The sequence below is a fragment of the Periplaneta americana genome, chromosome 4 (genome assembly GCF_040183065.1).
Source record: "Periplaneta americana isolate PAMFEO1 chromosome 4, P.americana_PAMFEO1_priV1, whole genome shotgun sequence".
NCBI lineage: Eukaryota > Metazoa > Arthropoda > Insecta > Blattodea > Blattidae > Periplaneta > Periplaneta americana.
The window spans coordinates 140,213,443-140,239,213 of NC_091120.1; the positions used below are offsets into that span (position 1 = coordinate 140,213,443).

Below are 25,771 nucleotides of genomic sequence, written 5' to 3' on the forward strand. Positions count from 1 at the left end.
ATCGCACTTGTGTTGTCTGATTTAAAATGCGGCATTTAACAAATATGTAATCAAAATAAAATTCATAATGGTTTCTGAACGAGATTTCATGACAGTCCTATTATTGGAAGTAATAAATGATAATTCATAAGGCAACTAATTTAATAATAATAATAATAATAATAATAATAATAATAATAATAATAATAATAATAATAATAATAATAATAATAATTTACAATTTGAAATATATTTCATCAGCAGGCAATATATAATATACAGTTGTTTTAAATATTACAGAACTCAAACTCATTTATTTCTCTAGAAATAGCAATTACATTATTAATTTTTAAGTAACTCTATAACATTATAATGTTGCATTAATGTATCTCCAGATTTTAAAACTGGTCCTACTTATGCTACCAATAACGCTAACTTTCTGGGATCTATAAATTGTTTGCGCGAGTCTATGTTTCCGGTAGTCCCTGCAGATACTTCGGTAACCCCGTACAGTTCTTTCTTGTTAGTGGCGTCGTTACGCTGTGTTGTTGGAATTGTAGTACATTTCTGTGCGTATATATGACTTTAAACGTTGAATATAGTTTATTGCAAAACTAATATTTGGAAGGTTTGTATTAATTTGAAACTAGAAGTATTTATTATATATTTAGCTACTTGTGAACTAGATGTAGTAATGTAATTGAAGCCGGCGTCATTTCATTGATTTTCTGTGTAATGGGTGGATTCGATGTTTATGTATTATATTGTATATTATTTAGGACGGGTAATTTCCTTTGTAAAATGTTTGTTTTTCTTAAAAGTTATCTGAAGTAAAATGTATATTCGAGTATCGGGTGTAATATTTAGGTCAGTTTATGTACTTGTTCTCGTACGCCATTTTCTACGGACAATAATAGGATCCCTGCAGCCCCAAAATGTATCAATCGCCATCTGCATAGTAAACAAACATTTATATGTCGGTGTTGTGTTTGAAAGAAATATTACTTATCCTTGATTGGATGAACTAGTTCGGAATTCGCAATTTTTTTTTTTTTTGTTTGATTTAGTTCGGTCTGTGTAAAATAGCAGAAGTATAAACTATGGAAAGGGAAAGAAATCTGGGGGGAAAAAAAAGAAAGGGGAAAATCAGGGCATGATCGAATTTCCGTGAAGTGAAATTATCTGTGAGCGATATCAGATCCATTTGTGATAGGCTTCTTTTATTTCCTTTAAGAATGGGCACCCGAGTTTTCGTTGGTGGCTTAACTTACCGGGTGCGAGAACGCGACCTTGAGAAGTTCTTCCGGAAATATGGTAGAATCAAGGAAATCGCTATGAAGAATGGATTTGCCTTTGTGGTAAGTTGCTAATTGAACGATAAATCGTTTTTGTTCGTTACAGCATGGTAGGGACAAGGGTGTATGTCGGAGGCCTTCCGTATGGAGTGAGAGAGAAAGACCTTGAACGATTTTTCAAAGGCTATGGCCGCATTCGTGATGTTCTCATCAAGAACGGTTATGGTTTTTGTGTAAGTACTAACTCAGTGCTATTAATTGTTTTGAAAAGTTTCCTAAAATGCTGTAGGAAGCTGCATGTTTTAAAAGCCAAGCTCCATTTGTAAATGTTAGCTTATTGCACTGCTTCATGGGTGGTTGCAATGATGAATTAACCATTTCGGGTCTGAATTTTGTTGCGGATTGTTCCCAACGTGCTGAGCAGCCTATTTAGAGAAGCTCGCATTAGTCGTTACACCGTATGAAAATAAATGGTTTCAAGTTGTTATACTATTTGTTTCAGGAATTTGATGACTACAGAGACGCAGATGATGCTGTTTATGAGTTAAATGGAAAAGAACTCTTAGGCGAAAGGTGGGTTTTTGTGGTTTTTCCTCATTGTAAATGATCCAATGTTTAGTTATAAGTTTATTAATCTTCACTTGTTTTTTATTTGATATGTGCACCAGGGCTCTACTTTCGAACAGGCGACACGGTGTAAAAAAATTCCAATAATTCCATGAACGACCAAGTAATTTTCGGAAGTACATTAGAAGTCACTGTAAGCGTAATGCTTTGTAAATATAAAATTGTATTGTAACGTCGAAAGTAGGCTTAATTCCTAATTGCGCATTCGCTGATTTACCAGGTTGGGTGTTGCAATGCCGCCAACATTTTTATATTTTATTTATTGTTGGCCATGGCGATGTAAATAATCTAAATTAACCTTATTAATGGAACTAACCTTAATACGATTTAATAGAATATTTTTAATGTCTTCTAAAGCATTGTGTTCAACTTCTTAAAGAAGTACAAAGACATTAAAGTAGTTACACTTGAACTCCATTTTTAATGTGTATTAATGGGCAATCTTCACCAAAGTGGTAAATAATTATGGCCGCTTTAACTTTGTGTTATTGGTCCAGGGAAAATGTTTTTACAAAAATGCAGCGGCCATAATTATTTACAGCTTTGGCGAAGTTTACCTAGTCACGATACGGAATAAAGGTGTTCTGAAACGTTGGCATAAGCGTTAATACACGTATCCTATGTACCAGCATTGCAATACTCATGTCCGAACCTTGAACCCGCGTATGCGCATAATATTTGCTTGAAGCTCGTGCGCCCTTATCGAAAGTTTTTCAACCTGGGCTTTGTCCGAATGTGTGTATATAGATGTTTGTCGTATGCGATGATCTGTAATTTTGTATTATGATTTGATTATATTGTCATTGATATCTGCATTACCTTGGCAGTTTTATATTAACCCTGTTGTGGAATGGGTTACTTGAACTGTGATGTAATGTTTCCCTAGGCTTCTGGCTTGATGCGATGATGGCTGGTGGGCTGTGGCCGGGCACCCGCCCCTCGTAACTGTGCGTTGTTCTCTTGTTTTCAGGGTTATAGTGGAACATGCCAGAGGCACGGCTCGTCGAGATCGTGGCTACGGTGGAGGAGGCGGCTACGGTCGCCGGCGTTCGTCGTGGATGGACAAGTAAGCCAATTCCATTGCTTGTTGTTACAGAGTCTCTGTAGAGAAAGCTCGCGGAACGCCGCGTGGCAGCGACATGTGGAGAGGTCGCAGCCGAGATCGCGGGCCTCCCCCGCGCAGGCGAAGCCGGGGTCGGGCTCTGGACAAGTAAGCCGTTACGGGCCGGGGTGCCAGGGGAGGGAGGTTCTTGTGTAGCGTATGTTATAACTTTTATAACCACTCCACCGGTACTGGCCTCTCCAGCTCCTCCCTAGTATGATTGGTACTGTTCTGTCGGCTAAAGGATGACAGCTATCCTAACTCCTTCTGAAGTTAACGAGAATGCAAGACACGCTTACGCCGTGCATGTGTAGCATAGTGTTGTGATTGCTATCATAGTGATATATTTTTAAACTGATTACTGTTAATAAGTTAATTATCTAAGCAATAGTAGTGATTTAGTTATAAGATTTATATTATAATGTAAGTTAATAGTGCGGATGGGAATGTTTCAAAATTGGGGACTTTTGTTTGGAGTGCTTACACGCTTCAGCTGAACCTTCGTCAGTAAAACCAAATTGTTTTATTTGCTATAAGTTTTTTATGAGGAGTTTACTTGTATATTGGTAATTTAATTTAGGTTAACAAGATTGCAAGACATTTCTTTCTTCATGGCAGAGTTCATTGTTGCCTCATTAGAAGAAAGAGAGTCTTACAGTTTTGTTACTGAATTGCAAAGTACTCCACCTGACCGCTTGATTTTTTTCAGGGATTTGGATGTCCGTATTCACGACAGGTACGCCATGCCTAGTTTGATCTGGCATTTTAAGTTTATTTCACTTCTCTTACCTATTAATTTGAAACACACCATGTGAGGCTTGTGGAGGCATGGTGTGTGACGTCACCAGTTGTGAGCCTGCAAGTTGGAAACATGAAGTTGGATTAACTTATTTGTCCCGAACAACTTCAGTGTAGAGATTAATTTAGATTTGTTAGCTGTAATGCTAGGGGGCAACTAACGAAATCTCTACCTTGGCCATGACTGCTCAGTGGTGTAATTAAATAATGACGTACTTGTTACGAATCGGACAAATTGGCTTCATCAGTTAGGTTTAGTTCTGTCCCCATCAATGTGCTTTGGTGATTAATGAAATTGGGGTTGTCACTGGGCACAGTTTTTTAAAATATTAAGGGGTTTTGCATGCAGTTTGGTCAGGCAACTCTTGACGAAATAGAATAATGTAATGAGCTTGGAATTTTCCCATCTTGCAGGTACGGACCACCCACCAGAACCGAATATAGACTTGTTGTGGAGAATCTTTCTAGCCGTGTTAGTTGGCAGGTAAGGAATTACGTTCTTTCTCTAAAAATTTTAAAAACCCTAACATGATCGTGATTTTCTTCTAAAGGGTTGCATTTGTGAGAGCAGGTTCATACTTCTATTGTCGTTAATTGGTATTACTAAGCAGGGATTAGAAATGTGTGCAAATAATTGGTAATATTTAATTTCCTGAATTTTAAAATTGTTATTGGCAGAAGAGTAGTTAGTTCCCATAAGCGTGAAGAAGTGAATGTGACCAAGCAAGGCTTTCAGATTGCCTGTTTATATTTTTATAATTTAAAGAATAGGAAAATTTGCATTTATTTAATTACTAGAGCCATGCAGGTTACTGGACAAGTCAGCACCTGGTTTGAGAAGTTATTGAAGGATGCGTGGCACGTCGACTGGACCTTTGAAATGCGAAGAATGGAGTGCATGCCCACGGACTGGAGCAACAACGGCTTCCTCGAAGAGCATTCATCACTTGTTCATTAGCCTGCATGGCTAATTTTGGTTGATCTTGTACTTGCTTGGCCAGTTTGGAGACATGGTTTTGTCTATAATGTTGGGAATAAATTAGGTTTTTATAATTTTGAGCTGCTCTCACATGTCTTTTGGTTCAGCAAACATGTCTAAAAGATAACGCTGTTTTTTCCGAAGAGCCTTTCCCTCTTCGCCATGGAGGGACGATCCGTGACCATGCCATAGGGCCTTAAGACTGAGATGACTCGTAATAGAACCGAGGTTGAGCAACCTCGCGCATTGTGGTGGCCAACCGATGATGAGACTAGGGCAGGAAAGGCATCGCTCGCACGTTCCCCTTGGGGTCCAAGGCTGGACAAAGCAACCCGCAAACAGAGATGACCGGTCGAAACCTTAGCAAGCATCCCGCCCGTGCGGCGTCACCGTATCGTTGGCCAATGGCAGCCTGGTCAACCTCGCTCGCCCCTACTTCCCCCTCCGTGCCAGTGTGCCGTGCCTTGATCGGACGATGGGTCGGGACTGGTGTCAATCCCTCCTGCCCGCCCGTCCGTCCACCTGCCTGACTGTGGGGTGGCCAATTCTGTAAAGAGCTCGCACAGGGCCCTAAGGTAAATGGACGTCAACACTACTGTGCACTGTTTTCCTCTCGTTCGTTCATGTCTTACAGAGTTGACTTTAGCATGCCACAGCTGAGGTTCGTTGTCAGTAAGGGGGAAAACGTGTTGACAGAACTTTTCACTTGGTGCAGAGTAGAGTGGGAGCTTATCTCTACATTAGGCGATTGAATTATTTGGGGTTACTGGAAATGTGTGCTCAAAATTAGGTACATTGCTTAACAAACTAAAATTTCAGCAACAGAATTTGCTGTGTACTGTTTCGAATTTTATGGACAGCACTATTGTCATAAAACTTCTCTGGTAGAGATTGTTTCCTGGGATTGTGGTGTTTAGGTCGTACTATAGCTCTGCGTGATTGAGGAAGCAAACTCTCTAGCTGCGATTGCTTATTGGATAATGGCGGTATTGGGTGTCTGTGGTACCAGCTGATAACCTGCACACCAGCGCAGTAAGGATGGAAGTAGGAAGACAGTGGAATGTTCCAGAAAAGGCCATTTGGAGACTGAAGAGAGAAGTGGAAATGAAGTTTGGATATGCTGTTTGGAGTATAGTGCATAGATCACTATTACAGAATGGAAATATTCATCCAATTGACCTGAGGATTGACAAGCTGAAAATGAGCTAGCTGTGGATTATTCACATGAAGTGGAAACCTGCATTTATGAAATTGAGGATTCCTGCTGTGCAGAGTTAGCAGTTCATACAATAAATGTAAGCAAAGAAAAGATGGCCACATATAATGTAACAGTTTCTTGAATTGAGCTTATGCTAATGATCATGTAAAACTGCTGTTTGTGGATCTTTGCTAAAATTACGTTCTGCATCATTGGAATAATTGCTGCTCGTGGGCATATTGTTAGAAGAACAAATTTATATAAAAATGGATTGTTCACATGTGATACACTGAGAAAGTAGTCATCAAGGGAAGGTTGTTCTTGTTGGGAGCATGAGGTGGTTTATATGTAAAGGAGAGTTTTGACAATAGTGTATGTCGAAACGTAACTAGTTTCGAGCACTTAAGTAAAGGGACATTGCAGGTTCTTATGTTCAATAACAAAGGGAAAAAAAAAATAGGTGATATATTTTTAATGTATAAATTGAAATAAGTGGGTCTGAAACTTCATTTAGTTCTAGATAGTGTTTTTGGTTATGGGAGTTTAAAAATGTGTATTTAGAAGTAGAAAAGGATTTTATTTTGTGTTCTCAAATTAGGGTAATGTAGCAGTCAATATGAGGTTCTTAGCAAAACACAGGGTTTGCAAATATAAAATAGATGAGTTTGTTTTGGAGTAGAGGGAGGTTGGGAGTGTTTGGTCTTATGATCAATATTTCATTAATCATTAATTTGTGCATATTGTAATGGACTGTTCTTATTGCGTGTTCAGGACCTGAAAGATTATATGAGACAAGCAGGAGAAGTTACATATGCAGATGCACACAAACAACGCCGCAATGAAGGGTATGTACAATTGTGAAGTTCAGTGAGTGATGGTTACTGTGGTATAATTAATTAGTTCATATTTTTAGTTTCATTCTTTTTTTGTTTAGGGTTGTTGAATTTGCTACACATTCTGATATGAGGAATGCAATTGATAAATTGGATGATACAGAACTGAATGGACGAAGAATTCGGTTAATTGAGGATACACGTCGTAGTGGTCGACGACGATCACGTTCATCCAGCTCAAGGTCTCGCTCACGTTCCAGATCACGATCTCGACGTAGAAGTCGAACACGATCAAGGTAATTAGTATGTAAATCTTTCCCTTTTTTAAATTGTATCATTCACTATACAGTTATGTTGTCAGACTTTATATAGATTGCATAATTTGAGACTGGAGAATTGTATTTGTGGTAGGCTATGAAGATTTTGTTTATAGTTCCTAATCTATTTCACATCAGTTCGTAATTTCGTTTTGAAGAAATTAAATTCTCACATTTACGGAACTATCTTTCAATTTTGTTTTCTTTTAAGCATAGTTTGTTCAATTAATCACCTCCTTCAAATACCCTCTTATTGATTTGCTTTTTATGTAACTTGCTGTAATTTACGCGCTTGTGAGATCCATGTTGTAGATTTTATGTTAATCCAAATAATCTACTATGCGTCATTGCATAATTACACAGTATTGTGGCCTGAGCTTTCATTTCTACTTGTCTGTGAATCTTGGTTCTGTCAGGGTGGGTATGATACTCCAAGCTCTTGGCAAAATTTCGAATTCTCCCAGTTCAATTTCTTAAAATAGTCAGTTTTTACATTAAGTTCATGTTATTAATATAGGAACATATTTCAGTAGAGGTTCTTGTGCTATGAATTTGTTTTATTGAAGCAGAAACTTGGGTGTATTACTATGATGATACCATCTTTCGGGTCTGAAGCAAAATGAAGCTAACTATCCCAACGTGTACTGAGTAATACTTTTAAATCCTTAATAGTTAGGTCTACCATTGAAGCTAAGATCAAGGTATAATATTTAATATAATGTTCTAGATCGCGCAGTCGTCGTAGCAGCCGCAGTAGGAGCAGGAGTCGTCGCAGCAGCCGTTCCAAGTCACGTGGTCGTTCAAAGTCCAAGTCAGCCTCTCGCTCCAAATCTAGGTCCCGTTCCAAGTCAAAGTGAGTAATACTTCATTTTTTTTAGGCTCTGTGCATGTAATACAGTGCATGTCAGAGGGCAGTATTATTGTAGTAATACTCAGTACTGTTGCATGGATTGTGAATGAATATAAGGTGTACAAAAGTACTTTGAATTTCCCTAGTAGAAAATTTCAATGTACTAATGTATTGTGCTTATTGTTTGCTTTTATCATAGTGGCATTGCAACTGACAGAAATGCCAATATAAGTACTTTAATTTTAATTTGAAAACAGCTTCAGTTCATGTATGTTTTTAAGTGCAGGGGTGCAAAAATCCGGGCGCCAGTGGTGCCTAATAAGTCATGCCTGGCGGCTAGATTTTGCCATTCTTATACACAAGTATTTTTGACACATAATTTTTTTGCACTTCCAAGAACAAAATCGGGTACTACGCTCGAGAAACACGAGTACCAACAATCGCCTTCCAACAGTGCACAAGCACAACAGCAATCACCGTAAGTTATGATTAATTACATTCCCATTTTGTCATTTAATTAATTAAGGTCGTACGGCACTGTTTTGGGCAACTAATAGTGAATTGTATTGGATACAGTGAAATTTCGATCCTGTGCACTTATTCAATTAAATTATTCATATAGGGAGAATGTTAATTTGGGAACCTATTGCAATGTTGTACATAAACTCTAACTTACAACTCTTCATACATCCCCTAAAATACATTGATTCATTGAATTGGTAGGGAGCAGTTGCTCTAGTTGAGTAACTATCACGTGAATGTATTCTGTCCAATTGATGGTCTTGTAATTGTTCAGATTATTAACAAGCTGTTTTCTTGCTTGCAATCAGAACAGTAACTTTGTTACCATAGAAGAGGGTAAAGTCGATCAAAATTTTGCCCTTTTTTTTTTTGTGATATTGAGGTTATGCAATGGAGCGAAGTTCCTCAGAAAATAACATTTTGTCATATCCTTCACTTATGAAGGCAAGTTACAAGAATTGAATTACAATCTATCAAAAACTGATTTTTTTTATTTGACTTGTGATCCAAGTTACCTGATTAAATGGGATAAAGTCGATCATCATTGAATTTTTAGTTTAAGGTCGATTTTAAAATATAGTGGAGTAAAGTCGATCACAGTTTGTTTTAAAAAAACAAATTAGGTGTATTACATATATTTTATTTGTTATAAGGGGTGTAAAAAACAATAATCTAGAATATATGCCTATAGCATTATATAGTGTCTTTTGTTACTGTAATCATACTATTCGATACAATTAGGCCTATAGGTCTCCACTGTACAAACGTGACTAAGATTGCCAACTTATAAAGCATAACACATTTTAATACTTCACATACCAACAAACAAAGATTTAAGAATTCAAAATTTACATTGAAATACCACAGTTATAATCTAAAATGCAACTCAGCATTTCTTAGGTTTATATCGGACGTTATTTGAAATCTTCCCCTCCTCATGTCACTTTAGAAACTACATTTTTCCCATAATCGGGTACAGAAGGGTGTACAAAATATGTTCCTTTGGCAGTGCTTCTCTTATGCAAGAATTTCTCCATAATTTCGTCTTCCTCTTTCCCCACTATCCCACCAATATAAGCTATACTATGACACTTTTCCGTTTATAAGTGTTAGTTGAAGGTATTCTGGTGAATAATTTATTCTTCCTGCTGGTTCTATCTGCTTCGAGTAGGTCGATGGCATGATCGACTTAACCCTACAAAGGTACATGTTTTCATAAAATAAGTTTCAATACTAACATTTACGAACTGCAAAACTATTATTTCAGGATACAATCTCAACAAAAAGTACCCACGTATACTTCCTGCCTCCTTTCACTGCTGACGATAATTTAGAGTTTGTAAGACTTTGTTTTCATTTAAGAGAAAAAGTTGAAAATAACAATTTTCACTTCAACGGTAATTACACTGTGTTCCCATTGTTGGCATTCGCAGGCCGCAGGCTTTTTGTTGTCCCTCTCGTTTACATTTGCAATGTCAGGCAATGAACAAAATTTTAACAAGTAACTGAGAAAATATATAATTTTCAATAGAAATCGCAAATGATCGATTATACACCCACTGATTGACTTTACCCACTTCTACGGTATAGTTCGGGGAGTTGTGTAATTAATATAACATATATTATACTGAGTCTGAAGACTTATTCAGTAGTTTCAATTATTGTCAGGTCATTCCTCAAAACTCAGTTTATCGAAAATAGGCTCAATCTTGCTGTGTATATACAGTATGTTAATTAAGTATAGATTATTATTAACTCTTTATATTTATGAAAAAAAGTATTGAAAATAAAAGTTATTGGAGATATCTAGCAAACTTATGGCTGTGGTCTCGCAAAAGTATTGATTCATGTACAGGGTGTGGCAAAAAATTAAAATATGATCCATGATTTGTACATGAACTACTTTTTGGAACGAACCTATTAAAGACCTGAAATTAAGGATTAGTAATGAGATGGAACTGATCACTCCTGAAACTGCGAGAAAATCAATGGACTGCTTTCGTAATAAACTGGGGCATTGGCCGTGAGTGGTTTTCATTTTGAACATTAGTTATAATTTTAAACATCCTCTGAAATAGATATTGTTTGGTTTGTTTTATGGCGTACTCCATATGAATACACACATTTTGTGTTACATTATCAAAGCAGTTGAAAGAACCATAACATTCATAAGAGAGTATTCATCATTTATGTGGAGTCAAACTTTTATTTCTATGTAAAATTGAATGGAGATTCCAGATATGTAAAATTTAATACATAGGGTACCATTCAAAAAGATATTTTTTTTTTTTTTTTTTTTTTTGCCACAGCCTGTACATGAATCAATACTGTGAGACCACAGCCATAAGTTTGTTAGATATTTCCAACTTTTGTTTTTGGTATTTTTTTCGTAAAATAAGTTATTAGCAATATTCCATACTTAACACAGTGTATGTGTATAAAATTAAAACTGTATTGTAAGAAGTATCTCTTAACACTATCGCATTGATTTAAATTCAGTAATTGTAATTAAGTCTCTTACATTTTTATGGAACTTGACGGAAAAAATAGGTCGGTAAATGCTGTAAAATTAGATAAGCAAATCACGTGTTTTGTTAGGATACAATTTTACAGACTGGGAGGTGACTGAAATCAACAGCTGACACACTCAGATGCTTAAATAATGATAAACGAAATATTGGACACACGAATGGATATCCAAATTATGCGAATGTTAGCCATCAAGGACAGAAAATTTAGCAGCAGTTCATGTGGCAAAAACAAGTGTTCGAATTCAGTAGTACTAACTGATCAAAGTTACTAGAAATGATTCTTGAGACTCTCATTGTCGAAACTCTTCTTGGATCAGTTTGTTGCCTGATGCATAGTTGGCATTGAAAACGTGTCAGTATTAGTGTGACCATGTAGAGAGAGGCTGCAGTGTTTGATTCATTAGATGCGTGGTTACCTTACTTTCTGACATACTTTTAAAGAACCCGGAGGTTCATTGCCGCCCTCACATAAGCCTGCCATTGGTCCCTATCCTGAGCAAGATTAATCCATTCTCTATCATATCTCACCTCCCTCAAATCCATTTTAATATTATCTTCCCATCTAAGTCTCGGCCTCCCTAAAGGTCTTTTTCCCTCTGGCCTCCGACATACTATAGTCACATTTTAACACATTTAATAACTTTCTTGGCACTGCATTTCTGTGTAATGGTTACAATGTCTGGAACTGAAGTTTCGTGAAGAGAACTAAGTGATATTCGTTAGCAAAAGAAGCATCATAATTACATATTAGTTCTGAATGACACTATCTAGAACATATATTATACAAAAATACTTTCCTTGTAATTGCAAGTGGTTTAGTAATAACTAAGAAATGTATTAATGTGATTATAAAATAGACTATTTTCAGTTCAACATATAGTAGTATGTGAAAAGTAGTGAAATGTTGATACAAAATTCTACTGAACAGGAGAACATTACATTAGTAGTCAATTATGACTGACAATAGGCCTTAAACAATTCTGGGATCTTGTATATTTAGTCAGCAGTCTGAAGATTGGTTGGAAATTCGTTTATATCATTATTTAAATGCTATATACCATCGAGAGCTTTCAAGGACTCTACAAGATCTGGATACAAAATTATTGATCCCACTGTGCATTTTGAAACGGATGAACAGCCTGCAGAAGTGGATAATGAAAAAAGGAATATCTACGATTCTACCATTCCCTATTACCTCCAAAAATACCAGCTAAAAGAGCTTGAAGTAATCGGACATCTGGTTGGAGCAAGAGGTACCACTACTCTCTTCATGAAAGATGTATTTAAGAGGCTCGGAATACTTACACCTATTATTCCGGTTGTAACCTTAGCTTCATTGAAAGGATCAATTGCTCTCCTGAAGCATTACCTATATTCGAAATCAACGAAGTTCATTAGCATTCTTTACTTTTTTGTAACACTTACCTCTCTAAACCTAGGTATATTTCCACTAATCTCAAAATATATTTGCAGCTACGTACTTGTAGGAGTTTCATTGTTAAAACAAAATCAGTGGTTCAATGAACTTGTAAACATTTCTATGGTTAAGTACTCTTTGTCCCTTGTGGCAGCTCATGAATGGTGAGAAGATTTATAAATATAATAGGTTAAAATAAAATTATATTAAAAATAATTATTTGCATAAAAAAGTTGGTCCCAGCGAGATTCGAACTTACATCTTTTCCAAAACAGACCCTATAAGAACGCAATTTAGCGACTAGCTAAATGTTGTAATTTAAGAATTGTAATAAAACCAGTATAAGTATACCTATATGAAGTCTAACTAAATGTGTCTATATAAAATAACTGGACGTTTCAAAATGTACTGTTAACAAGATTTAAACTCTGAAATTTGCATTGTAAATGATAAAGAATCAAAGCTTCATAAATGGAGAACAGAACTTCAATTCTAGGATAACTCGTTAGTATTTCTTTCTATTAGCATGATAATAAACTAGACATTCTTTGCTATAACTTAAAATAATAAACACAACCACTGCAAACAAAACTAATTTAAACGTCAATAATCTTTATTCTATGACGAAATTTCGTAAGATACGAGCAGATCACAATGTATAAACACAAACAAAAGTCCAGTGCATGGATCAATCATGGCGCAGCCAATATAAAACGAGAAATCATATGGTCACACTCTCTGTATAGAGGTGCTCTAGTTAATGTGTTAGCAGTCATTTTACATTAGTTCAAGCAGGAAAAATCTAGTTTTCTGTTGTTGACTACATTTTGTGTAGTCTAATTTAGTGTGCTGAATGGATTGGCAAAAATGGAAATACAGAGCTTCATGCTGTCATTAAATATTTCTTAAAAAAGGAACAAGTCCAACAGAAATTGAAGCAGACATGGATGCTACAGTGGGGGAATCCATTCCAGTGTTGACTGAAAAAAATGGGCAGTACTGTTTAAATATGGTTGAAAAAGTGTGTGGAAGACAACCCCCACAGTGAATGTTCAGTAACAACCACAAGAAAAGAAATTGTAGAAAAAAATTCACAATATGGTGTTGAATGATTGGACTGGAAGTGTGTGAAATTAGCAAGATTATGCGTATCTCAATTGAATGGGATGTGTTACATCTTCGTGTCTTGAGCATGTACAATAGGGTGGAGTGAAAATTTTTTTTCGCTTATATGAAAGAAAAGCTTGGGCTTGAAAAAGTTGGTGCATTGATAGTATTTACCTGCTAAATTTATTTCTTAATGGAATTGTATCTTCAGGTGCCACAAGTGCCTATAGATTGTATCTTCCATTATTAATATTTTAATTTTTTACATTCATTATCATTTCATGTAACTTTGGGTTTTAATGATTTTAGTGGAAGTTTAAATAGTAAGAAAAAAAATTACGTTCTCTGAAACTCAACTTCCAAGTGCTAGAAGAACACTGAAAATCTTAATTTTTATAGAAATATAAAAAAATCACAAATATGGCTACAAATTTCTATTGGTTAATGGTTATAGTTGAAACAATTTGAACTCATTTTTTAAAAGAAATACATTTAAATTAAAACTAATTTATGAACATGAAAAAAAAGTATGCTAACGTCGGAGATTAAGTACATTACAGCTCTTAAATGTAGTTTGTCAGCATTAATAAATAACAAAAATACTGTAAAGAACTATTAACTCTGATTATATAAAATAATGATATAGTTTTGTTGTTGAAATAAATGAGGCATGACAGTCTAGATTTGTCTGGCCCTAATATATGTTCCTGTGTATTCATGAACTGTTGAAGCAACTTCAGTCACTAAATGTTGTTGTTTTCTAATGCCAGGCGTTTGACAATGAAGTCATTTGTCCTCTTGCACTCCAATATTTTTCAAAGATATTATCATGGTCAGCCACTGAAGCACAGATTTTGAGGTGTTCCGAATCCATTTCTTGGTTTGAGTTGCACAATGGGCAGTTTCAGTCACTAAATAAACATACTCTTCTACTGCTTATATATGACATAAAAACTTCGGAAAACTTTGGAAATGTCAGTGGCTCGTCATTGATATGGCTCTTGATATCTTTTTGGCAGATCAAGTTAAGGGTAGTTCAGTACTGATGTAGCTCTCATGACTTATAGTAGTCAGAAGCATTGAAGTTCAGCTTGAGTACCATAAATTTTCTTACGTTTTTGCTGGGTTTCTCTGGTTCTAAGTATACGAAAAAAAAGCTTAGGTTTCCTGATAACTTCCCTTGTATCAGCATAGTTAACTACATTTTTTCAGGTGTGCGAAATACGAATTTCTTTAGATGACAGGATCAACAACGATATCAAGATTTTTTGGTAGGAATCTGCTGGACAGAATAATTTTCAAGAGGTGCCATGGTCCATTCCAACATTGATAGTATTTTAATTTCAAACTACATTGGTGCACATACTTTCACTACATAGGTCGCCAACGCGACCAGATTTCCTGATGGGTCACTGGTACTAAAATACAAATGAAGTATTCTACTTACAGTTGTCGGCCACATTGAATGTGACATTCGACCTGATTGTAGATCTAAGTCTTCAGTGCATTTGCTGGCTGTAACAGTCTTGACAGTACTATAAAGTTATTTCTGATCATTACTCAGATCCTTTAAATTAATGTTTGGCAATGGACTTCCTTCAATTGCTTTGTAATTGATAACAGGCACAACACAATCATTCAAACCTTTACCAATGGGACCACAGAAAGAATTTGGTCCATGTGTTACACCATCTAAAGATGTCTGGAAGCTCATTCATGTGAAGGAGACACACAAACCAATAGAGGCTTCTTGCAATGTAGTTCTAGTTTTCGTATAATGCCATTATGATAATTAGTATTAAAAATGTGAAGGAAGTTCACTGACTCAGGAGTTACATGACCTAGATAGCTGGAGTTAGGTTCGTGAACCAAAACCACATGTTCTTTCATAGTAGTTAATGGCTGCCTTACACTGTAAACAATTTTAATGAAAACTCTATGGTCTTGTGGCACCTCAATATATTCAATTTGAGATGTAAATTTTTTGGGGGGAATGACAGTCACTATAAACACCTTAAACACTCAAGTTTATTATTAAAATACAAAATAATAAAAGATGGTAATTTTTTTGTAATATTTTAAAATTTTCAGGTCATGTTAGATATAAAATGCAACAACTTTTGCACACTCGAGAGTTTTAGATTTCTAAATAAAGTGAAAAATCATGCATTTTGACTCATGCTAATGTACAAGGTCTCCATAAAATGAGTTTCACATTTTAACACTGAGCATGTCAAATTTCGAGGTATTGGCTCGATTCGAGAAAAATATGCGCTATTTTTTGAGGTGGGTTTTGGCCACTGATGAAAGCTTGATCCGCTATTACATACCAGACAAAACAGCAGTCGAAACAATGGAAGCACAGTGATTCTCCACCTGCAAAGAAAGCAAAAGCTTTAAATTGGCCGGGAAAGCCATGGCATCTGTGTTCTGGGATTCTAAGGGAGTAATCATTATTGACTATCTAGCAAAGGGTAGGAACAATAACTGGAGAATATTACTCAAATCTCCTGCAGTAACTGAAAGAGAATTTGCGAGAAGGAACCAGGTATGGCCAAGAAGAAAGTGTTGTTTTATAATGACAATGTACCTGCTTACATCTACAATCACTGTTGCTGAACTACAGTTCAAATTGTTGCTGGTGCCCTTCAACTCACCAAATCTCGCACCCTCAGACTTTTTCCAAAGCTCAAAACTCTTGGCTGGAAGAAATTTTCGTCAAATGAAGAGGTTATTGCAGCATTGCAGCACCAGTAGGCCAAGTGTGTGAATTTCGGGGATTATTTGAGGAATGAAGTTTGTTTTAGAATGTTTCTATGTCTATTATTTCAGAATAATTCTAGTTTAATTTCTATGTCAGGCTGTGAACTTTACAAACATCCCTTGTATATTTAAATTTCGATTTTTGCAAGTAAAAATATATTAGGAATAATTATATATGTAAATACACTATTGTTTGTGAAAAGTGCAACACTGGAAAGAATGGCCCGAACAACCCCAAACTTGGGAGATTTATAGAACAGTGTATCACCAGTATAATTGATTACGTTTCCAGAGAGATGGCGGCATACACATAGGCCCAAAAGTAATGTCTCTTGTCACTAGCAAGGTCAGTGTTCTGCAGAGCTTCTAAATGAAGTGCAAACGTGAAAGCTAGTACAAGTATGCCTTGACATGGAAGGGTGCAATATCAGCACGTGAGTTTAAATGAGGTAGAATGGTTGGTCTCTGGGAAGCAGGTTTGTCATACATACCATGACATTTCGGCTCATACAGGGCATGCTGCTATGACAGTGATGTGTGTTTGGAACCAGTGGATAGAAGATGATCATATGCAGAGATGAGCAGGTACTGGACTACATGTGACGACAGCATGGGATGACCACAGTCTTGTCTGTGTGGCTGTGATGGACTGTACAGTGTTGAGTCGATATTGGAGTACTGCAATGGGTGTGGACCTGTCTATGTTAATGGTTTGCCATCTTTTGAGGGTGGACTAGTGGCTCGCATACCGTTGCATCAGCTTCCATTGTCCAGAAACCACCAGTGCCTCAGACTATGGTGGGCACGTGAATGCAGTCACTGGAGTGCTGAGTGGCAAAATGTGTTTTCGGAAGAGTCCCACTTCAACTTGTCCTATAATGATGACTGCATTGTTGAGTGATATAGTGGACAAATGCCTAGTTTGATGGTTTGGGGTGCCATTGGATACAATATGCCATCTCATCTCCTACGTATTCAGGGAAATCTGAACAGCAACTGCTACATGAGGGAGGTTTTATAGCCTATGGTACTGCCCCTCCTTCAGCCAACTCCACATGCCATATTTCAGCAGGACAATGTCTGACCACATGTGGCGAAGACTGCAAGCCTTCTTCGAAGAATGACGGGTATCACTGCTTCCCTGGTCTGCACGTTTGCCAGACATGTTGCCCAACGAACATGTGTGGGATATGGTTGGTCAGCAGCTTGTTCATCATGGTTCACCAGTACCCACTCTTGATGCTTTGTGGACTCTCATACAAACACTGGAGGGAGACTCCCCAGGAACATACCCAGGCCTCTTTGATTCCATGCCAAGATGCTTTGAGGCTTTGATTGCAGTGCATGGAGGCTTCACACCATACTGAAATCTCACGGTCACAGATCAGGTACAGTTCTGTAATTCTAATCATTTGTGTATTGTCATGTACCTAATCTGTGATATCAATTTCATTTCAGTCACATGTATATTTCTTGGTGTTGCAATTGTCACAAACATTAGTGTATTTTATATAAGTACTCGTGTATGTGTGTGCGTGCGTGCGCGCGCGCGCATTCATATTATAAACAGTGTCATTTCTGAATAAGTTATAAAAGGTTTTTAGAGTAATTTTGTCATAGTTGTGATACCATAGTATTGGATCTTGCGATCTGCAGCAAAATCCCTCCTAACTGACACCAAAGGAATCAGATTAGTTCCAGATAAAAGATTTTGCTTGATAATTGAATCAATTTTTAAAAAGTTAAAGAATTTCACATCCTCACATGTGCGTTATCTCGATTTCGGAAAGGAGTCAAAGTGTGTTACCATTTTGCTACATTACAGGAGAAATGTCAAGGCATTTAATCTTCTACATCAATTTATATTTTGTATAATTATTAAAATTTTTATATCTTTTACCTAAAAATTGCGTCTGCAAATATTCAAGGCCATGTATTTTTTATTAAAAATACCTGTTCGTATTTTATGATGCCAACTATTGGAACTGCAGGCATGTGAAGCTTATTTCTGAGTCACTTGATTATAACTAAAAACATAAAAAATTGGATTTTCTTTATTAAGACACATCACACAGCACAAATACACTAATTTTAGGTCCGAATATTCACTGAACATGAAAGTTTCATGCAAACTTCCTTAATGTGGCAACACTGATAGTCCAGGCTATGGCAATGTGGAAGATTGATAGTTCCCCCCCCCCCCCAGACAAAAGTGCCTTGTTTTGGTATTGCAGGTTAGGAGGGATTTTGTATTGGGAATTTGAACAGAAAAGTAAAAGCTATTTCTAGATAAGAAGCAAGCAATAGTATGAATTTCACATCCTCACATGTGCGTTATCTCGATTTCGGAAAGGAGTCAAAGTGTGTTACCATTTTGCTACATTACAGGAGAAATGTCAAGGCATTTAATCTTCTACATCAATTTATATTTTGTATAATTATTAAAATTTTTATATCTTTTACCTAAAAATTGCGTCTGCAAATATTCAAGGCCATGTATTTTTTATTAAAATTCAAAGACCAGATTGTGAAGGAAAGTTTTAAGATATGTCTTGCATTATTTATTTTGTCTGCACTTTGATCATTTGTTTCTTAACGAAAATTTTTCTGAACAATCTGAATGACGTGGTACACATTACGTTAAATGCAGTCTGAACATGACCTACTTTTATTTTACTCCCAGTGCCTGTAATAGTAACATGATTTGTTGATCAAAGAAGTTGATGTTCATGCAGTGTTAATTATTGAACCCTGTTATGTTTGTTAGTAGTTTGCCATAATATTGCTTATTTCCCAAAAATGGCCAGTGTTCTTTCTTTGTGGCTGTGTACAATGAGGTATAGTATAGTCATAGATTGTGCATTTAATGTGGGACCATGTGAAATTTCTAACAGCGTTAGGTGCAATTGCATCTGTGCAATATATGTAGCCATGTTAAAAAAATTTCTTACTACAAAGTACATGATGGGTTTGTTTTGTGTGTAACATAATTCAGTTGGTTTAGGGGGAGTTCAGTTTCAAATTGAGGGCACTTAGGTCTTAACTCAATGAATGACATTAGTTCATATTTATATAAATTGTCATCTGCTCTGCTTTCTCCAGTCTTCCTATTTTCTGCTTTCCTCTTGTTCACTGCATACAACCTGTATATCTTAATGTTGTCTGATCTCCTCCTATCCCGAACTGTCACACTTCACTCAGAGCTCCTCACTAGTCTCTTCCTTAGCTCTCTTTCAAGAGGTCTGTGGAAGATATAATTTTTCTTTTGGAAGCTTCCTTTGCCATTTCTATCCTTTTGGCTTCCTGGCAACAGCTCATGTTACTACTTACACACATTCCAAGTATTTAAAGGTTTCAACTTGTTATACTGCCTCATTTTGAATTTGCACATTTACCTTTTTCTTCTGATAACCATGGTCTTTGTCTATCCTACTATCATTGCCATTGCTACAATATAAAATTTAGAAGTCAGACTTGGAAGGAACATTCCAATGTTACTAAAATACAATAAAATCATTGGAGAATTGCTTATTAAATTTTATGTATTACATAAAACAAAAGTACTTACATGTGTAGCATTTTCGTAGCCATGAAAGTTCAACCTAGGGGCTTTTATCGGACAACATTTCTTCTCATATCAAAATTCCATTGATCATACGAAAATTGGTTTGATAAAATTTCGAAGTGGGTGGCATTTTTCCATAAACTGAGGTTAGGATCTGAATTCGATATTCTTAAAAGCTGTTTGATCAAGATTTCACTGTAAATGTGTGTTAAATGTGAAGTAACTTGGCATTGTTCATTTAGATATTAGACTTGTGAATGTTTTTGCCTTTAGCTGGTGTTCCCAAGCTGCCAGGAAATAGAATTTTCTCTGATGTATAAGGGACACAATGTTATGCGGCTGTTGGCTTTCTAGTTTTGGTTTAGCTGTGAAATGTTGATACAAGATTCCAGCATTTCTTTAACCTCTCTCATTTAAGATTTCTTTCTTTTCTCACATGCAGTAACATTTTCTTCTGCTGTTAATAGATACCAATATTGGTGTTTAATAGCGTAACAGATGAACATAAATAGTATTACCATAATGGAAATTTGGTGTAGAAGAGACTGAAAATGTCTGGGCATGTGATACTGGTTTTGCATGAATGTTGCTAGGGATTTCATGCACAATGGACCTGGATTTATGATTTTAATTGCTTTGATGTAGACTCTATTAAATGAGCACTCAAAATTATTATGCACATTGTTATTGATGCTTTCATTGAAGATGCTTTATTATTAAAAGTGGTTGTAAATAGTATCTCGATGTTCGTACTTCAGAAACCATTGTTGGAATTACAATTTAATATAATTGTACCAACATTTCACGCTATATTAGTTTTATAAAATTGTGATTAAGTAAACTATCAATGAAGTTTTTTTCATTAATCATATTAGTTGCCCTACAACTGTCACTTTCTAGGATAAAGTGGCAGTTCTGTGTTCTAAAAAAAGACTGTAGTGTCTGTTACAGCAAGGGCTTCTTGAAATTCAAGATGGCATTAGAATAAATTCTAACAAGATCATTGTTTGTAATGTTGCTTAATTTTATTATTTCCTTGTATTTTTAGTAGCTGATAGTTGGGCTGCTAATGTAAAATTTTTGCACCCCTGATCATAATAGTATTCTTCGAAGTCTTCTGTTTCATTCCTTAATTTCTTTTTCTCTTCTCTATCAACTTTAATCTATTTTAATGGATATGCTGATAATTAGTGGGCATCCTCGTTTATTAGCAGATCTCGTGAACGCTCCAAGTCTAAATCCAGATCCCGGTCACGTTCAAGGTCCAGATCTGAACCCAAGAACAACAGATCCAAGTCCAGATCCCAATCTAAGTCTAAGGCAAAGTCGCGATCCAAGTGAGTATGTTTACACTGCGGCCAGCTTTGCATGTAGTGTTGTGTTAGTGGTTTGTAAACTAACTGGAATATCCCAGTAGTTAGCTTTGTTCCAGAATTTGTAACATTGATGATTTCTTAATAGAATCTCAGCATTATACACCTGTTCAGCATATCAGAAAATTGGTGTGTTTGCAGAATGTGTGCACATTAATCTCTGTTCTTATTTACAGGGATAGATCTCGCTCGAGGTCCGCCAGCAAGGGCCAAAGCAAGTCCAAATCCAGGAGCCGTTCAAAATCACCAGAGAAGGATGGTGACAAATCACCAGATGATAAGAAAGATGACTGAACTGTTACGTGATGCATATGTGTCTTGTGTACATTGAGGTTACTATGGACGTGGCAACATCGAGCTGCAGTCTTTAATTTGTCCCTAGTTAATATAGGATCATATATATACCATAATTCATCTTCATTTCATTACAATTCTCCCTTCTCCTCCTTTCATGTTTTTCTGTTTACAATTGTTTTCATAATTGTCATCCCATAGCGACTTAAGGATTTAATGTTGGAGCAAGAGGCTGGTTGATTGGGTCCATTTACAAGGATGTGTGTGGTGGTTCTTGGGAATCCTTAGGTTCCATGATATTGTACAGAGAAAGTGTAATGTAACAAGTATTACTTGAATGTGGCGTTTCTTTAGTTGCGAATTGCCCATCCTGCACTTGCTAATAATAAGTACAGTGTTAGTTTGATTTTCCTATTTGGGTACATACCTCTTAATAAGTAAGAAAATTACTTTGCTATATTGTGCTCCATGGGTACGTAATACTTTGTGTATCTTGTTATAGTACCTGGAATAAATTTTACAAGATGAGTGTAGCTATTAATCTTTTTTTTTTTTTTAAATTAACCATTCTTGTTACATTAGTTGTCATATTGACAGTCTATTACAGTAACTACGATAGTTCATTTTGTGTATATCATCAGATAGTGTTGCTCCCTTCACATCGGTATGAAATGTTGGCTTAATACATACCTGTACCTGATCTCTCAATTAATATACAATATATACGTAATAAAATTTTAATTTTTCTTCAGTGATCAAGATGGCAGGATGTTTCATTCTTTGCCTTGAAGTACTCGCATTTTACTCCATGTGGGACATAACCTGATCAAACGGACTACAGTTTTTTTTTCTCCTGGAAACTACAGATGTGAAGGGTGCATACTGAATTATAAGTAGGGAGAAATGGACTCCATTAATGAAATTCTGAGTAACTTTTTTTTTCTTTCTTTTTGAAATTTTGAATAAATTGAGTTGTGAGAATTTTGTAGTAATGTAGTGAGGGTAAATAAAGCTTTTTACTTCTACTGGTTTAGTTTAGTTCTTTTAGTTTCTATTTACACTAAGTTCAGGGGAAAAAAACTACTATGCATAGTACTGTTCCTAGATTATGACGGAAATGTGAAGTATGTTCTCGAAAGCTGTACAAAGTATTGCACCCCCCCCCCAAATGATTGAAGTAACATAATAGAACATACACTCCCAGGATTTTTCTGTTGAAAATAATTTTGGTTGACCTGTAAGCAGTGTTTGTGACTAAGTGGAAGCAAGCCTGGATTTGAAGACAGTGAAGTTGATATTATTAACTCTGGGTTTCTGGGGTAACAATATTTTTACGGAAATAGTGAAGTTGGTATAATTTTTTAATTGGCATTTGGTTTTTGGAGTTCACACTAATCATTTCATGTGATCAAACCAATTAATTTCATGTTGCGAGACAAAATAAATTTTTAATGTTAGATTAATTGAGGCAGTAAGTGGAAGAAGGGCATGTCTACAAAAAATGGTGTTTTGTGAAAAACCTCTGTTGAAAATTTTACATTGTTATAACTTTAATATTTGGAATCGCAAATAATAAACAGGGTATTCAGTAGCAGTATTACAGTTCTGAAACATATCAATAATAAAACACAAAACAAGAACACCTAATTGGCCTGTATGTTGCCCTTATTTCATAGAACAGTCATGTAAACAAACAAATCCAGTAGCAGTATTACAGTTCTAAAATAAGTATTCTCAAGTTATTTACTATAACATCTTGATGAACAATACTCCAAAATAACAATATTTACCTTTCACTTGTTTCCTCTAAGAACTACAGTAGTATAGGGTTGACAAGATTGCCTTGCTAATTTTTATTTTTCACGTTTCCATTCAGCTTTGTGGACACTTCTCTTTCTACCACAATTATTTTTTGCATTATTATTCATATTATCCATGTTTATTCAGCACTCACAACAGTATATATACGAAACAGTCCCCAACAATGTGCAAAAGTGACAATTTGTTGTATTAGCACAATCTAGTACAGTCATGAAGCTCAATATGTAGGGAATATGCATCCAGTGGCAGTTGAACTTTAGTTGCTAGCCACTAGGATCGCTACTTTCGCACAGTCCATTCTTAGTACTCTGTTCTGATTGCTTGGAGCATTATATTACAAGAAAAGCAAAAAATCACCAAGCCTCTTGACTATGTACTAGACTGGTATTACATTGCCCCCCTTTAAAGTGCTGCCACTACACTGCGGTGAAACGTATTTAAAAAATTCAGGCTTGCCATTATGAGGTATGGAGAGTTAAAAAAAAAATGCACTCTCCAGAAAAGGGGCACATCAACCAACATGCCCTTCTTCCACCTACCGCCTCAATTATAAATGATAATTACTATTTCAGTACAGCATTGTAATTTTACCTGCATTTTTGATATCTGGTAAGTTGGCGAAATTGAAAGGAATGCCATGTTAGCTTGTTACGAAATAATCTTACGTGAATCTCAATATAGATCCTTGACAGGTTATGTCTATATTCAGTATTTTGAGTACTTTCATTTGGTAATTTTTTTTATATAGAATTATAGTTTGGTTTCGAATAAAATGATGAAAATATACTAAAACTCTGTTCACTCCCCCCCCCCTCCAAGTTAAAATAACTATTTAAATTTAATATTTGAGGTTATGGAACAGTAAAAAGTTAATGTACTTTTCAAATTTGGCTGCAAAAGGGTATCTGTCGGATACATGGGGGGAGAGCCATTAATCCTTCCCATTGAAGGCTTTAAGGAACCAACCTGGACAAATACCCAATGTCCCATCCCTACTTTCCCGTGGTGCAGCTGTTAGTAAGCATAATTTTACAAGCTGAACTAAAGGGAGGGGCTACTCATCAATTAGCACTGGTCAGCTTGATGAGTTAATGACTGAATTTGGTATAATTTTCCTCTATTCAATACCTAATTCCCTATTCACCCTTTCCTATCCAGTCCTCTGACTGAACTCTTACTTTCTTACCCCGACGGCATTAGAGCATTCGAGGCCTAGGGGTTCATTTCACTTTTCTTCCTCTTTCTACTTTTCTGTTCCTAGTGCTGACCTGCTATGGCACTAAAATCGTCCTCCAGTGGCTTACGGAGGGAAAGCTGGTGATCAAGATCTCCCAGCTAGGTCCAGTGGACCTGTCGACCAACAGCAGGTGTGGTCCTCCAGACATTCTGGGGGTTGTGTGTGAATGAAGTAGCCACACAGTCTACTATATACAGTCGCGAAGCTCAATATGTAGTAAAAATGCAAACCTGGGTAGTTGCCCACCACTAGCATTGCTACTATCGCCTCATCATCGCAGATCTCTCTCCTAGCGGACGACAAAATATGTTACATTTTCGTTGTGTTCTTTTGGAAAAATTAACACCTTCCTTCCATTATTGAAATATTAAATGCATAAAGTTAATTTATTATTTTAATGAAGTCTTAAATTCCACCATAAACTCGAAGATACCTGCAAGAAATAAGTTAATATAATTTTTGTTTGTGCAAAACGAACTGAAACTTACTATAATAACTTCACTCATTCAAGATTATAGCGATAATTAACTTGAATTGAAACCAATAAATATTAATTTGCATTTCCCTTTACAACAATAATAATGGAAATATGAATTAATGGAGTAACTTACGTGTACCGGTACTTGTAGTGCAGGCTTACGTAGTTAACAAAGTGGGATGAGGTTAAGCAATAATAATCACACCAGAATTGGAAATAAAACGTGATCAATAAATTTTATTGTAACATACTTTTTCTACGTCTCTAGTAAAGCAACAAATAAAAATAACAAAATTAACAGCTATAATTAAAAACATATCCTTCGAAAAAAATAGGCCTAGGCAATAATAATCCCACCAGAATTGAAAATAAAACGTGATCAATAAATTTCATTAAAACAAACTTAATTTTTCTACGTCTCTAGTAAAATATTATTCCAATTATTGTATTTTAGCCATTAACATTTTCATTACAACCAATAACGAACATTTCACAAGCATCAATGTGAAATACGCAACGAGCTAAGACTCGATGGAAATACGACACAGTCCAAAGTCGACCGTGGACAGTCTATTGTTTCTAGTTGCTAACCGCTTGGAGCGCTTTATCACGAGATTTGCAAAAAATCACCTCAAGCTTTGTGACTGTATATAGTAGACTGTGGTAGCCACCAAAGCGTTAAAAT

At 36.0% G+C, this 25,771-nt stretch overlaps 1 protein-coding gene across 10 annotated transcripts; it reads left to right on the forward strand.

The window, feature by feature from the left end:
* The first annotated feature begins 449 nt into the window (after positions 1 to 449).
* B52 (serine and arginine rich splicing factor B52) lies at positions 450 to 22,575 on the forward strand. 10 transcript variants are annotated; one of them, XM_069824021.1, is made up of 12 exons: positions 450 to 607; positions 1,214 to 1,337; positions 1,777 to 1,847; positions 2,872 to 2,967; positions 3,713 to 3,739; positions 4,216 to 4,285; positions 6,750 to 6,823; positions 6,913 to 7,107; positions 7,856 to 7,981; positions 8,376 to 8,456; positions 21,095 to 21,220; positions 21,433 to 22,575. In XM_069824021.1, exons 2-12 carry the CDS (start codon positions 1,215 to 1,217, stop codon positions 21,548 to 21,550), a joined length of 1,107 nt encoding a protein of 368 aa, XP_069680122.1. In that variant the 5' UTR covers positions 450 to 607; position 1,214; the 3' UTR covers positions 21,551 to 22,575. The 10 variants fall into 10 exon arrangements, with proteins under 10 accessions (XP_069680122.1, XP_069680120.1, XP_069680121.1 ...); XM_069824019.1 differs by lacking the exon at positions 2,872 to 2,967 and adding an exon at positions 2,998 to 3,111; XM_069824020.1 differs by lacking the exon at positions 1,214 to 1,337 and adding an exon at positions 1,381 to 1,507.
* The last annotated feature ends 3,196 nt before the right edge of the window (positions 22,576 to 25,771 follow it).

Bases quoted from the DNA above. Each gene is read 5' to 3' on its own strand.
- B52 (XM_069824017.1), top strand. From the start codon at position 1,382: ATGGTAGGGACAAGGGTGTATGTCGGAGGCCTTCCGTATGGAGTGAGA. The intron at 7,982-8,375 runs GTGAGTAATACT...TGCACTTCCAAG, and splicing joins AGGTCCCGTTCCAAGTCAAA to AACAAAATCGGGTACTACGC. The intron at 21,221-21,432 runs GTGAGTATGTTT...TCTTATTTACAG, and splicing joins AAGGCAAAGTCGCGATCCAA to GGATAGATCTCGCTCGAGGT.